The 12,557-nt window shown below is 38.2% G+C and overlaps 1 protein-coding gene across 10 annotated transcripts in view; it reads left to right on the top strand.

Moving 5' to 3' along the window:
- RAPGEF4 (Rap guanine nucleotide exchange factor 4) overlaps positions 1–11,798 on the top strand; it is a 154,408-nt gene extending 142,610 nt beyond the window's left edge. For 4 of the 10 annotated variants that reach the window (XM_048061614.2, XM_013171531.3, XM_013171536.3 and 1 more), the window contains 3 exons: positions 163–227; positions 8,505–8,559; positions 10,108–11,791. In XM_048061614.2, coding sequence (XP_047917571.2) covers positions 163–227; positions 8,505–8,559; positions 10,108–10,235 — 248 coding nt within the window. In that variant the 3' untranslated portion in view covers positions 10,236–11,791. Of the gene's footprint in view, positions 1–162; positions 228–8,504; positions 8,560–10,107 lie in introns of all 10 variants that reach the window. The other 6 variants (XM_013171541.3, XM_048061615.2, XM_066999265.1 and 3 more) reach the window with 4 other exon arrangements.
- The last annotated feature ends 759 nt before the right edge of the window (positions 11,799–12,557 follow it).

The following is a 12,557-nucleotide window of genomic DNA, read 5'->3' as shown; positions in this document are numbered from 1 at the left end:
TATACCTCAATTTTACTAGTCTCAGAAATGCTTCGAATTAAAGCCTAAATGTTTTACTTTTATAGCTGCTTTGATTGTTGTAAGGCATAGATAAAATGTTCTGTTGTTTTGTATAGCCATGATTTAGTTATGGGCTTTAATGTGGCTTTTATTCCTATACAGACATGACGTTTACTCATGAGGGAAACAAGACACTCACTGACAATCTAGTAAACTTTGAAAAAATGGTATGTATCACATTTTTGAAATTACGGTTGCGGGATGAAAAATAAAAAGGCCTCCCTATTCATCTCTTCAAGAATGAACTTCTAAACAATGACTTCCAGGGCCAGAGAAAGTGAAGACAGCACCAGGAGCTGGCAAAAATAGTCTGCATTGTGCAGAGGGCCTGGGTCCTCTGGGTTTCTGGAAAACCTCATAGAGGTGGAAAAGAAACTGCCCACTGAGCCATGCACAGCCAAAATGTTTCCTAGGAGAGGCAGCAGCAGTGATAGGAAGCAGCGTTAGACAATTCTTATTAACAGCCAGTTTGGGACCATGCTATGATTTTAACTGCTGTTCCTTCGAACAGGACTGAACTGCCACAGGCTGGGACAGTTCTGCATTGCTCCTCAGAGAGTGAAAGGAGCTTTATTCAGAACGTGCACAACATCTTATTTTCCTCTTTCCTTTAACAAGCGTAAAGAGCCTTCTGTGACTTGGTTGCTTTCATATTGGAAAGGGAGATAAGTGACAGAAGGTTAGATTATGCTCAGATTTGATTTATTTTAAATCCTGCACCTAAGCTCTCATCATTTCAAACACCGTGGTCAAAAACTGCAGGCAGGCAACTTCTGATGGAAGGAACCTTGACTGAAACTCAAGTTTCTCAGTAGTGAGAAGTAGTTTTGTTGGCTGCTAAGACCATGTCCTTAATTAATGTAATTAATGACACACAGATCTGAGAACCAGAGTTATCTATACCCAGCTATTAGCAACTGCACTGCAAAGCTAAACCTTGACTTTCTGTGTCTTCATTCATCCATGCTCTTAGACCATATCAATTCTGGTATCTATATTTGCTTGTTCTTAGTACTACAGTAACCAGATCCACTGCATGGTTATTTCCACTGCACTACAGAGGAACTTTTCTTACCTTCTGAGCTCTGATAACGTGGAGGGGAAAACAGGAGGACTTTCAGCTCTTTAGAAAGCTTCACAGAAGAGTGATTATCACTGAGTAAATTCTTTTTTAAGATTTTAGTGTAGTTCCAGGACAGTCCTAGGGTGGAAATACCACTCTACTTAGCTGAGACTCTTTTTTGTAAATGATAGTGTTAATGTCTGAGTAAGGGCCTGACCTCACTTTGCAGTAATGACATTATGTAATTGCATATGCAGACTCTGTTGCCATCTCCTTCCTAAGGCTGAAGCTTTCTACCTGGAAGAAATGACTTTTTCCTACACTGCCTGTTCTAGTTTATTGTAATAGTGTAGATAATAAATATTTGGGGGAATACAAAGAGATCTCAGGCTTAGCTGGAGCACCTCCAAACCAGGAGGGATGGCAGCTGAATTGCTATTGCCATCTAAGTCACTGACTTCCTGTTCTCCACCTCAGTTGGCCTACTTACACCTCTTGAGGACAAGAGTGATAATTATAATAGCTTAAACTGGTCTATATCTGAACTGCTACAGGTCTGCATTTTTCACCCAAGTCTGAACATGCCCTTATCTTTAAAAATATGTTATCTCCAGGGCATGGTTTTACTAGTAGCACCCTAAGGTTTGAAATAAAATTGTATGCTGAATGAATAGAGTATCACCTTTTTTGATCGGTAATCTGAGCTTTGACCATTTCATTTAGGAGGGGAAAGTGGAGATCAATTGTTGTATTTTTGATGCTACTTATTTTTCAGAGTATCAATATCACGTCTCATGTTCCTCCACACAAGAGTATAGGGAACGTTCTCCTCGCTCAGTACTCTAAACCTTTCCTTAGTCCTCTACCTAAAAGCTCTTTCTGCTTTTTCTCCAGGCCTTACTACAAGTATATCTTTTGTGGTTTTAATGCTCCTTACTGGCTATTCTGCATGTTTCTATGGTGTTTCTACTGCTTCTCCCAACCCATAGCTCTTCAAAGCAACATGTATTCAGATTCCACCCACATAACTCATTCAAGTCCTAATGTAGACCCGGCAGTTTTTAGCTTTTTGCGTATGTCATCAGGTCAAGCAAAGAAGAAAAGCCTACTGTTAAACCTCAGTCACTACCGCCTACTTGTGTTAGGCTTACAACTGTCATATCCACACATAATTGCAAGATATTAACTAGTGAAGACAAGACCACTCAGCCAGATAACTCTCAGATAAATTGTGCTCTCTTTTACAAAAGTATGAACTCAAGGTAGCTCTGTGATGTTATTCTGCTCTTTTAAGGGGAAAAGCAGAAACCAGATTTCCTCACAGGAATCATGTCCTGCCATTTGTTGTTTCTGCTGTTTGTTTTCTACTGCATGACATTCTGTTACAAGCAGATGAAGATACCTCTAAAAATTTCTGGGGGCGATTCTTTTACTGATCTGTCTAAAAACATCTTGATTCTTTGCAAAATTATTTCCCTGGATCCTAACTTTGATGCTTGCTTAAGTTTATGAATAAAAATATCTGGGTAGTTCCCACTGGAGGTGCCATTTTCCACCAGAGGAGGTGGGTCCCTCCATCTCTCGTGTAAGCACAGTGATGAAACCGAGAACAGCCTCTGGCATCATGTCTGCATTCTCACCACAGAGCTCTGATCCCGACAGCTGATGTGCTGCTGACAACTTTATTCCTGTAACTGGCAGCCAAAAGTAGAAGTTTGATCTAGTGGCATCCCTTCAGCTGAAACAGATTCTTTTAAATCTCTAATGTTTCCTGATGTTTCTGTTATTATTTATATAAAGTGATGCATCTTGAAACATGCAGGAGCTGTCAGACAGTGTCTGAGCCAGGAGTTTCCTAAGTGCCAGAAACAGTGAGGCCTGGTTTCCTAAACGTTTGTGTATCATGGCTGCCTGAGCTCTGCTCAGAGCTTTCCTCGTGGCTGGGGCATGTGTGGTTTCTTCATTGCTGGGGAATTCTGTGTGAATAGGCTTTTGTCATAACGTAGGAACTTGCACTACAGCATTTTCCCTCAAGGAGACAGGAGAAGAGGCCACTTACATGATCTTTCTCTTCTCCACAGCCATGTATTTTCACAGAAAATTGGTAGGAACTTTTATTTCAGTTAAAAACTCAGGGCTTTTTTTTCAAATTGGACGAAATGATTTAGAGAAGGGGAAAACAGACAGTTTGATGTTAAACCACATTAGCCTTTTTTTTTTTTCTTTTTTTAAAAAAGTCAAGCTATAAAGGAAAGGAACCAAGTCAATTTTTTCCTGCTGCACTTCCCTATAAATAAGTCTTTTCAGAGGTGTAGTGGCAGAACTGTGTTAGTGGCAGTGTCAGGGGGACATCATTCTACAGAGCATTACTGAGTTTTACCTGCTGCTACCTTTGTAACTGCCTGCTCCTTCTTCCCTTTCCCCATCTCCTTATCCCCATGGATGCCTCTTATTTGGAGGAGGCTGTGAGGAGTAGGAGGGCAGGGAAGCTAGCCAGGGAAGAGAACACCACGTGTGGTAGAGCCACAGCTATGTGTAAACAGGGAAGTTTGTAGGCTGACCCATTTACTCTGTACAAGATGTGGGCAAGCAATATTTAATGTGTCAGAAATATGTATTCTCTTTGTATTGCTTGTGCTCTTTGCTATGCCACTTCATTGCATGAAGCAGGGAGGCAGGGTGGGGGGGAGAGTGTGGTATGGTGGAAACTAGAATTGCGCCTTAAAATCCAGCCTGGAACATGTTACACTTTTGTCAGTAAGTAGACAGAATAATTAAATTACGGGTATTAGTAGTATAAGTGTTTGGTTAAAAGGCTTTGTCTTCAGTACCAAACAAGACATGCTTTTAGAGTAATATTGAAGTTCTTTTACTTATCTCACTTTAATAAACTGATAGAGAGAAGCTGTTTCCACCATGGTGTTGCTCAGATATGCCTTATAGGTTGGTGTATACTCCTTGACCTTGTGTGGTAAAAACTACCTGCATCTTTTCTCCACTAGTGAATTGGTAGTAGTTGTTAATTATACACGTTGCTTTAGAAAACCCATATTTTTAAAATTGAAAACACCGATGTCATAGAGGAACAAGGAATGAACAGAAGTTTTTAAAATGCTGCATTTGTAGTTTGTCAGGTTGAGAACATTTTGTGATCTGCAAGCAAGTGAAAGAATGGTAAAAGATGGCAGTAAATAGCAAACACAATTAGTCTGTGATCTGGAATACACATTTGTCTTTTAGCTCTCGTCAGGTGAAGGAGAACCCCCAAAACTGTCAGTTGTATTAGTTCCTATAAACTGTATGATTTTGCACATACAGGACAACCTGCAAACTGCAAGGCAATAATTCATTGTAAAACAAGTAACACCGCTTTTACAACTATATATATAGTAAAAGATCAAAAGCCTGTTCCTAGGGTTATGTTTTGCCAGGGAAAGAAGAGAGAGGAGAGGGACAAATTACTGGGCATGGCTCTCCTTAAGGAGGGGCAATATTTCATAAAATTTTTCTTCCTCTTGGCCACATACTTATTTGCACTTTTTTCCCTACTTCAGCAGAGTAATCCTGCACTCAAACTTCCACTACTGAATTTTGAATTGAAAGAAAGAGATGCATTTATTTGGGAACTTTATCAGTGTCATTTCTCAAATCATCAGACAGCCTGATCAAAGATCACTTTCCGTGGCACCATCTCCACATAACTCTACCATGCAGCATGTCTCAGAAACGGCACCTGTAGAGGGAGCAGATGTCACGAATGAGCTCTGAAACTGCTGACCTGCCATGGCAGCACAAGACAGTGCCATGATGCTGGTCACTGATTCTTCTTTTTGTCAAACCTCTTCACCCTTCAGGTGTGAAATGAGGATTAGAGAATCTGTGCATATTGGTTTTCGGGTTTTGTGGAGATGAACAAAAGGGAATTCACACTCTGATCCTTATGCAAAAAAGGGCAAACATTCTTTCATTTTTGGAACATAAAGATTATGCAAAAAGTGTGTGACTAAAGCCCTTAGTAGTTTTCTATGGCATATATGAATATTTATAACATTTTAAAACCTCAGTTTGGAATGGATTAGAAGATAATGTGCTGGCCTGCTGCCACCATTCCAGACTGCGTAAAACTTGAAAGGGTATTGTTGTGTATATATATAGCACGCTAGTAGTTGCAGTTGCTTGTTATATTATGCAGTCGGTTCTATTTCAGAAAGATACATATTTAGGTTTGTATGGCTTCTCCGTAATGGTCTTTCTTAGCACAGTGAGTAAACAGAGGTTAATTTTTTCAGGTATTAACTAGAGGTAATCCTCTATTTGAAGAAATAGGAGGGTATAAGACGAAATAAGGAGTTGGCAATTAAACTTCTATTTGACCATTTTCTCTGCATATTCCCAGTTTTCTTGCATCTAAAGAAGAGAGTCCAACTTAATCTGCATGATTCAGGGAGGGAAATTCGTTTTCGCTTCATGTGCTGTTTTTCCATCCAATTCACACCTTCCGAAGAGGAACTCTTTGGGGTTTATATAAGAAAGTACAATAGCCCTTGCAGAAAGCAATGTGAAAGGAGCTCTTCAAGGATACATAATGCTCCAGAATCTCCCCACTGGGTTGTGATGTTCTTTTCTGGTCAAAGATTCTCCATTTATTCTGCATTAACACCCACTTACTCATTCCATTGTGTTTCATCATAGCCAGCATACTTCTGAATGCACGGATTGAATGAGATTATCCTCAGGAATAGGCAAAGTAACTCCTTAAAATGAAACCTTTCAGCCAACTGAAGAAAAACAGGCAGTTCAACCCTTAACCAGAAGTCAGACAAGTTCATTGCCACTTCTGTTCTCCTTGCCTGGAACAGTCCATATAATGAGAAATTCGGAAATAGTGAGAACTTTTTAAAACCTTCAGTATACTCATCATTTGTCTTTCATTCCAGTACAACATTACAATACCTATTCTGAATGCTATGCTTTTTTCAAGAACAAATTTCCCACATAAAGAAAACAAAGAGTAAAATGATTCAGCAGAACAGTCCTTTTTGCAAAATCTTAAGTTTTCATTTAAGAAACTTAATACTAAACTAATCAAACACTGAGCATACAGCCTAGCTTCAAAGACCGTTGTGAAATGAGGCTTCAAAACCTAAAAATTTACTGATATGAAAAATTAGGGTGTATATTGACAACCCATTTAGAAAATACATCAAGCAGCACCAGCAGTCTTCATAAAAATGAAGTGTTTTTAGGAAAGGTACCCTTTAAGTCAGACACTCTTGACACTTCATCAGGTTAGCTGGTCCAATTCAATTTCATGGTCTTTCCTTGAAATAGTTATTTTAGAGGTGTACTTTCTGAAATTATGAGAGTCAAAACAGCAGCAACACATAACAGTCAGAGACAAATATGAATCTACAGAGTTATGAAACATTCATGTTTTCATGTTCGCGTTGTTTTGATTGTCATTTTGATTGGGTTAGACTTGAAGAACCAACACTAATATGCAGTGCATTCTGTCTCAATCCAGTATTATAATGGGTGCTTATCTTCGAGTATTTAAGAGTTTCCATCAAAGTCAATGGGGCTTATTCACATGCTTAATGCTAAGCACATATGAGAATGTTTGCAAGGTAAGTGCCTTAGAAAATCTGTTTAGTAATAGTGAAGAGGTATGAAAATTAACATAGTACAAAAATGACTCTTACTTGAAATCTACATATTTTCCATGTGTACATCCATATGACTTTAGGAACAATATAAGCAGACTCATATCTAAATTCCTGTGATCTTTTGGAAATTTGCATTTTAGAATTAAAATACTTTTACATCACTTTCAGAGTGACTACATTTCATTTGATTATACAATGTGTAATCCACAAAAACATAGTATGTGTATCAGCAGCATTTCTAATGCTGACCACCAGCCACGATCATTTTTGGGCTTGACAATGTTTAAAGTTATTCAGCATGTATGTTTGTAAGAAATGTCTTACATTGGTGCTTCCCATTTCTGGAATGACAAATATTTAATTTAATCGTTTTCACATAAGATTATAATTGACTATGAATTTTGAAGAGCATATACCCTACATTTTACTGTTTGCTAGTAAGAAAATGTCATTCTATTGTATCAATACTTACAACTACCTTGTGAATCTCACACAAAACTTCAAGAAGGTATGAAGCAGCGTGGTGCGAGTGTGCTATGTTAAAACAAGTAACTCTGTTGTAATTGTTGGACCATATGAAAGTGTTTAAACAAACATTAGGCTCTGATTAGCTTTTCCCTCCTCTGCAAAACTTAACCTAAGCAAAAGAAACCGAAATACACATCATCCTTAAAGCGGTGAATAAGTCAAACAGTCTAGCTAAGGGAATTCAGTTTTAGTGATGAAGTTTCAGTGTATTTGATATAGTGAAGAACAACTAATTCTACTCAGCACTGGTGGATGTATTACCTGGGTGGTGTCGACTGCACAAGCAAATTAAAATTTTGCAGTCCAGAACTAAATCTGAAATGTTTCACTTTGACTTGGTTTCCCTTGTTTCTTAAAAACTACTGTAAAATAGCATCTGATTTATCAGATAAAATGTATTGAATATTATTTCCTTACCTGAGTGAGTGAAATGATGTTTTATTTATGGAGGAGTGAGCACAGCCAAAAGCGACCGAAGTGAATTCTGCTTTTTTTGTGAGTTGCCAAAAGGAGTATCCACCAAATATGGATCTGCTTGTCATATTGGATTAGATACACTTGTGCAAGCTAGCATGGTCTAACAGGTCTGTTTGATGAAACTTGCCCACAGGGCCACAGTCCTAACTGTGTCCTTCTCACATGTGAATCGAGCACACTTCCAGAAGGAATCGGTGAATATAGACCTTCAGCTGTTTGTTGTTTATTTTTTTTTTTTGCTGTCATTTTCAAGGAGGGCTGCATTTCAAATTCAAACTGATATGAAATATGAAAGCTCTTTAACTGAAATGCCCTTGCTGTTAGGAATTGACGGTTTTAAAATGAAAAGGTGTACATACTTCAAGCCATTGTACATGATATTCCTTTTACTTTTTAATATGGGAAGATGGTATCAAAGAAATGCACATTGAAGGGGCTGATTTTCATTTTTAGTTAAGGCCTTTTATAGCATCCAAGCAAGGGAAAGGGTTCTCTGAGTGCATGTAAATTACACTCATGCTCATTTAAAGCCTGTGTAAATGCAAATCACACCCTACATATGAGGGTATCAGCATTAAAATTATATTTTCATTCATATGACTGCTTTTATTGGCATATGTCTTCACACTCAGGCACAGTTAGGTGCTTCGTTTAAATGATGATGAAATACAGTGCTTGTTCCCTGATTGCATCCCATCTTTTCTTTCCAGCGCATGATTGCCAACACTGTCAGGACGGTGAAATTCTGCCGAAGCCAATCTTTCAGTAAGTGTATTACAACATCTGCACAGTCAGCATTATCATCAGTAGCTACAGTAATTGCAACTAATTCTGTGTGTAACAGAACTGAAAAGCCTGGTTTCCAGTGAATCTTCCCTGTTTGGATCCTCCAGTGTTTCACTTGGGTGAACCATCCCTCAGGAAGCTCTAATAAGCTCTTTCTCTTCCATCTCTTTTCAAAGAATGTGAAGGAGCTATGTGTCTGTGAGGTCTCTACACAGCCGCCAAATTAGAATAGGTTGAAATTAGCCACTGGGCTCAGCAGTGGTTGAAGTGAGGCCAGCAGACAGAAGCGCACAGGTAAATGCAAGATGCTTCCTTGCATAAACCCTGTTTTTATAGGAAACCAGGCTGGAAACATGACATTATAGGTGACTTAACTGCCTAAGGTGATGAACTGAAAACCTGTTTGTCAGTATAATTACCAGAACTTACGTGGGGCCAGGTACGTAGACAGCACTGTGTGATCAAACAGGCTTGCTCCGCAGGTCTCGTCACATCTCAGTGCACTGTGAGACCCAGTCCACACTGGCACTGCATTCCCCAGTGCTTCATTCACTTTGCCTGACAGCAGCCTTCCTCCTTCTCAAAGAACAGAATAAATAGTATAAAAAATACATTTTTTTTTAAATTTTTCTTTCCATCTGGGTCAAGGCTTAACTCTAGAATATCAAGTTAAGGGAGCTGCTCTTTTTCTCCAGCTACAAGGTTTTTCTGGCTATGCGTCTTTTAATTTCAATGTATTGAGCACTGGTGAGATCTCCACATATAAGTTACTTAGAAATTGAAGTGGATTTTCACTATATGTGATATAACAACATGTCAGTAGATAGATGTACAGTGTCTAAGTCCTCTTTTTTTGTGTGTGTGTATTTATACAGTAGATGCTTCAGTGTCTTTCTCTTGAAGAAATTTTCTAAGTTACCTACCATGTATTTCATTAAATTGTAAGCTGTGCACTGTGAGGCTGAAGATACTCAAATCTGAAGTCAGTGGTATTTCATAATTGTTGTGAGAGGAGATATAAGGCAGTTACGCTAAGTACTGTAAACAGGTAGTAAACTTTCAGTCTTGAATGGGGCAAGCCACTAAGCAATACACTTATACAAATATTTAATACTGAGATAGAAATGGAAATATTTCATGAAGGGAGGCTTAAATCAATTATATATTTTTGTACCAGTGTGAACACTGCTGGCTCAAAAGCAGATAGCAAGCTTTAAATCATGCTAGTTAGCTGTAGAATTTATAGCTATTGACTGGTAAGGTGATGTATAAAACTGCAACCAAGGGCCATCAATTTGAGCAAATGTAGCCAAGGATATCTGGGAGGAAAAGTTAATTTGTGGGGGCAGTAACCAGAAAGACTATCAGATATGAAGGAAAGGTTTCAAAGAGAGAGATTTCTAAATATTTTCTTTTTAACTCAGCAGGATCTGGTGTTTCCTGCGACAGCTTGTAATGAGTTATGCATTCTGTTCAGGCATTTGTTCGTTTAAGTGTATCAATCCTACATCATTTCTCTTTCACCAGATCCTGACGCAGCCCTAACTAATAAGAACCATCAGGATGTTCGGAGCTATGTGCGGCAATTAAATGTGATTGACAACCAGAGAACTTTATCACAGATGTCTCACCGACTAGAGCCGCGTCGGGCATAAACATTTGAGGCAATGATGAGAAATGATCTTTTATCCTGTCAAGGTCACTTGTTAAGAACTTCACTTTCTCTGCTACTGCACTGCCACTGCGAAAATAAGCAAAAACGTATTCTTAAGGTCTCAGGCAATGTACAATGTACCAGCCTGTCAGAGAGCTTTGGCTGAGGAAGAATATATGCACTGTAGCTCTAAAGGTGGCCATATTGTGTAATTTTAATTCATTTTAATGCGTAGTAAAGACTTCTCATATGGAAAAAAAATGCAAAAAAAGATGAAATAGTGAAAAATGCACAAAAAGCTTCTAACAATTTTAAGGGCAGTAATGTTTCTCTCTCTAACTGAAAAACTGTATTTCACAATTTATTGTTTAGGTCAGGACAAACACTGATCATCAGTTTTGCTTGCCCAGCTACCATTGACCTCAGTATAAGATGTACGTAAGCATCTGATGAAAGTGTAGCTTCAAGAGAGGTCCAAGGTACAATTCTATTCAGAGAACACTTAAAAAAAATTTCTCTTTGAAATAGAACATATACTAAGAAAAAATTCTAATCTTACTCATACTGCCTACTACTGCAAGCAGTGTGGCCATTTCAGAAAACTGACAGGACTGAAAATATTGTGAACGATAAATAGATTACTCTGTGTTTACATTTTACTTCTTTTTTTAAACTATCAGGTTTTTACAAAATTCCATTATGAATTATTAAGATTGTCAAAATCAATAGCATAAAGGTAGCAAAAGACTGGTTCAAAAAGAGCACAATATGCACAAACAGATTTCAAGAGAATAGTTTCCTGGACATTAAAACCTTCAAGTTCAGCTATAATTAATTCTGGCTGGTTAACACGTATTTTCTGGTCTTAAGCATTTACAGCTATCTTAATTTTCAGCCAATTGTTTTGCACTTTCAATAGACTGTAAATAAATGTTAATTCATTATGTTCTAGAGTATTTATTTATGTAATAGCTATTGTGCAAAAATAATTACGTTTTATTTATTTTCTTTAGCATGTTATGAAGTGCAGCTTTTGTCTTTATATTTTGTGTGCATTTCATGTGTAGGAACTGTGTGATGTATGTTTTCTGTAAATAACATACAGTACCTTATTAAATGTAATTGCTGGAAAGGTTTAGTCGCTGGCCTTATTTGCACTTTCAGCCTCATTTCTGCATAAATCCCAATGCTGCTAGTTGGCAGACACAGTAAACTTCACTTGCTTTTTGCTAGCCTTGAAACTGCGTTTAGCCTACATCGATTTTGGTATGGATGGCCAACGTAAACCCAGCCAGATCCACCCCTGCCATGGGAGGTGGCAGTCTGGCAGTGCTGCAGCACTACAGTTTTACTAGCCAGTTTGCTTAGAGTTTCTAAGCAGGGCCCCGATGCTCCCATGTGAAGACAGAAACCATTTACAGTGGAAAGGTTTAAATGAAGAAGTGATGTATTCATAATTTTATTTATCTGGCTAATTTGTCTGCCTCATTCACAGATGTGAACGTTCCAAGGTACCTATCTTGGACAGGATTTTACCTCAAGTTGGGACCTCGGCTAATGTGGTGCTTGAGAGGCCTCTGGCTTCTGTCCCCTTGGGGCAGTACATGGGGTCCTGGAGCCATGAGGTGATTTGGCATCTACCTTTCCCACCAAAATCCTTCTAACTATATTGCTGCCGTGCAAGCAGTTAGGGGGCCAAGTAGGTGCCAAGAGAATAGTGATGTTTACATGGCAAAAGTCTTTCTATCACATTCACACCAGCTCTGCTTAGGGAAGTTGGATGTCATAAAGCTAATTAAGCCTGAAATTAGAAGTTGCAATGATTATTTCATAATTAAGTTTCAGAGATGACCTCATTGATACATTCTACGTTTTTCCTCAGATGCAGAGTATATTTTTTTGGAGTTGACCAGGGTTGCGTGGAGTCCAAATACACATTAAGTTTTATTTATTTATAAAAATAATTTAATCCTATTAGTCAAAACATAAATCCTGCAAAAGCTGAAGGTCACCAGGGAAATGCTGATACATTAGACCACTAGCTGTTCTGTACCTGCATTCTGCAAAGGAAAGAATTACACAGTTAAGAAATATTCTGCAGCATGATGACATAATTTATTTTAGCTTTGCTGTCTGACTAGAAGTTCAAGATGATTCAGAGGAAAACCAGCCAAATACAGAGACAAATTTCTGTCTTATTATTTCAAGTGAGAAATATTTCTTATTTCTCTTTTTACTGCCCTGTGAGTATACTTCATATAGCTTTTTTAGATACAGAACCTTCCCAGAAGCAAAGTATGCTTTAAACCATACAGACAGAATT

Source organism: Anser cygnoides, chromosome 6 (genome assembly GCF_040182565.1).
Source record: "Anser cygnoides isolate HZ-2024a breed goose chromosome 6, Taihu_goose_T2T_genome, whole genome shotgun sequence".
In the NCBI taxonomy this organism is placed as follows: domain Eukaryota; kingdom Metazoa; phylum Chordata; class Aves; order Anseriformes; family Anatidae; genus Anser; species Anser cygnoides.
Note: the sequence above shows the minus strand (reverse complement) of the source record. Positions and strands in the feature narration are given on the sequence as shown.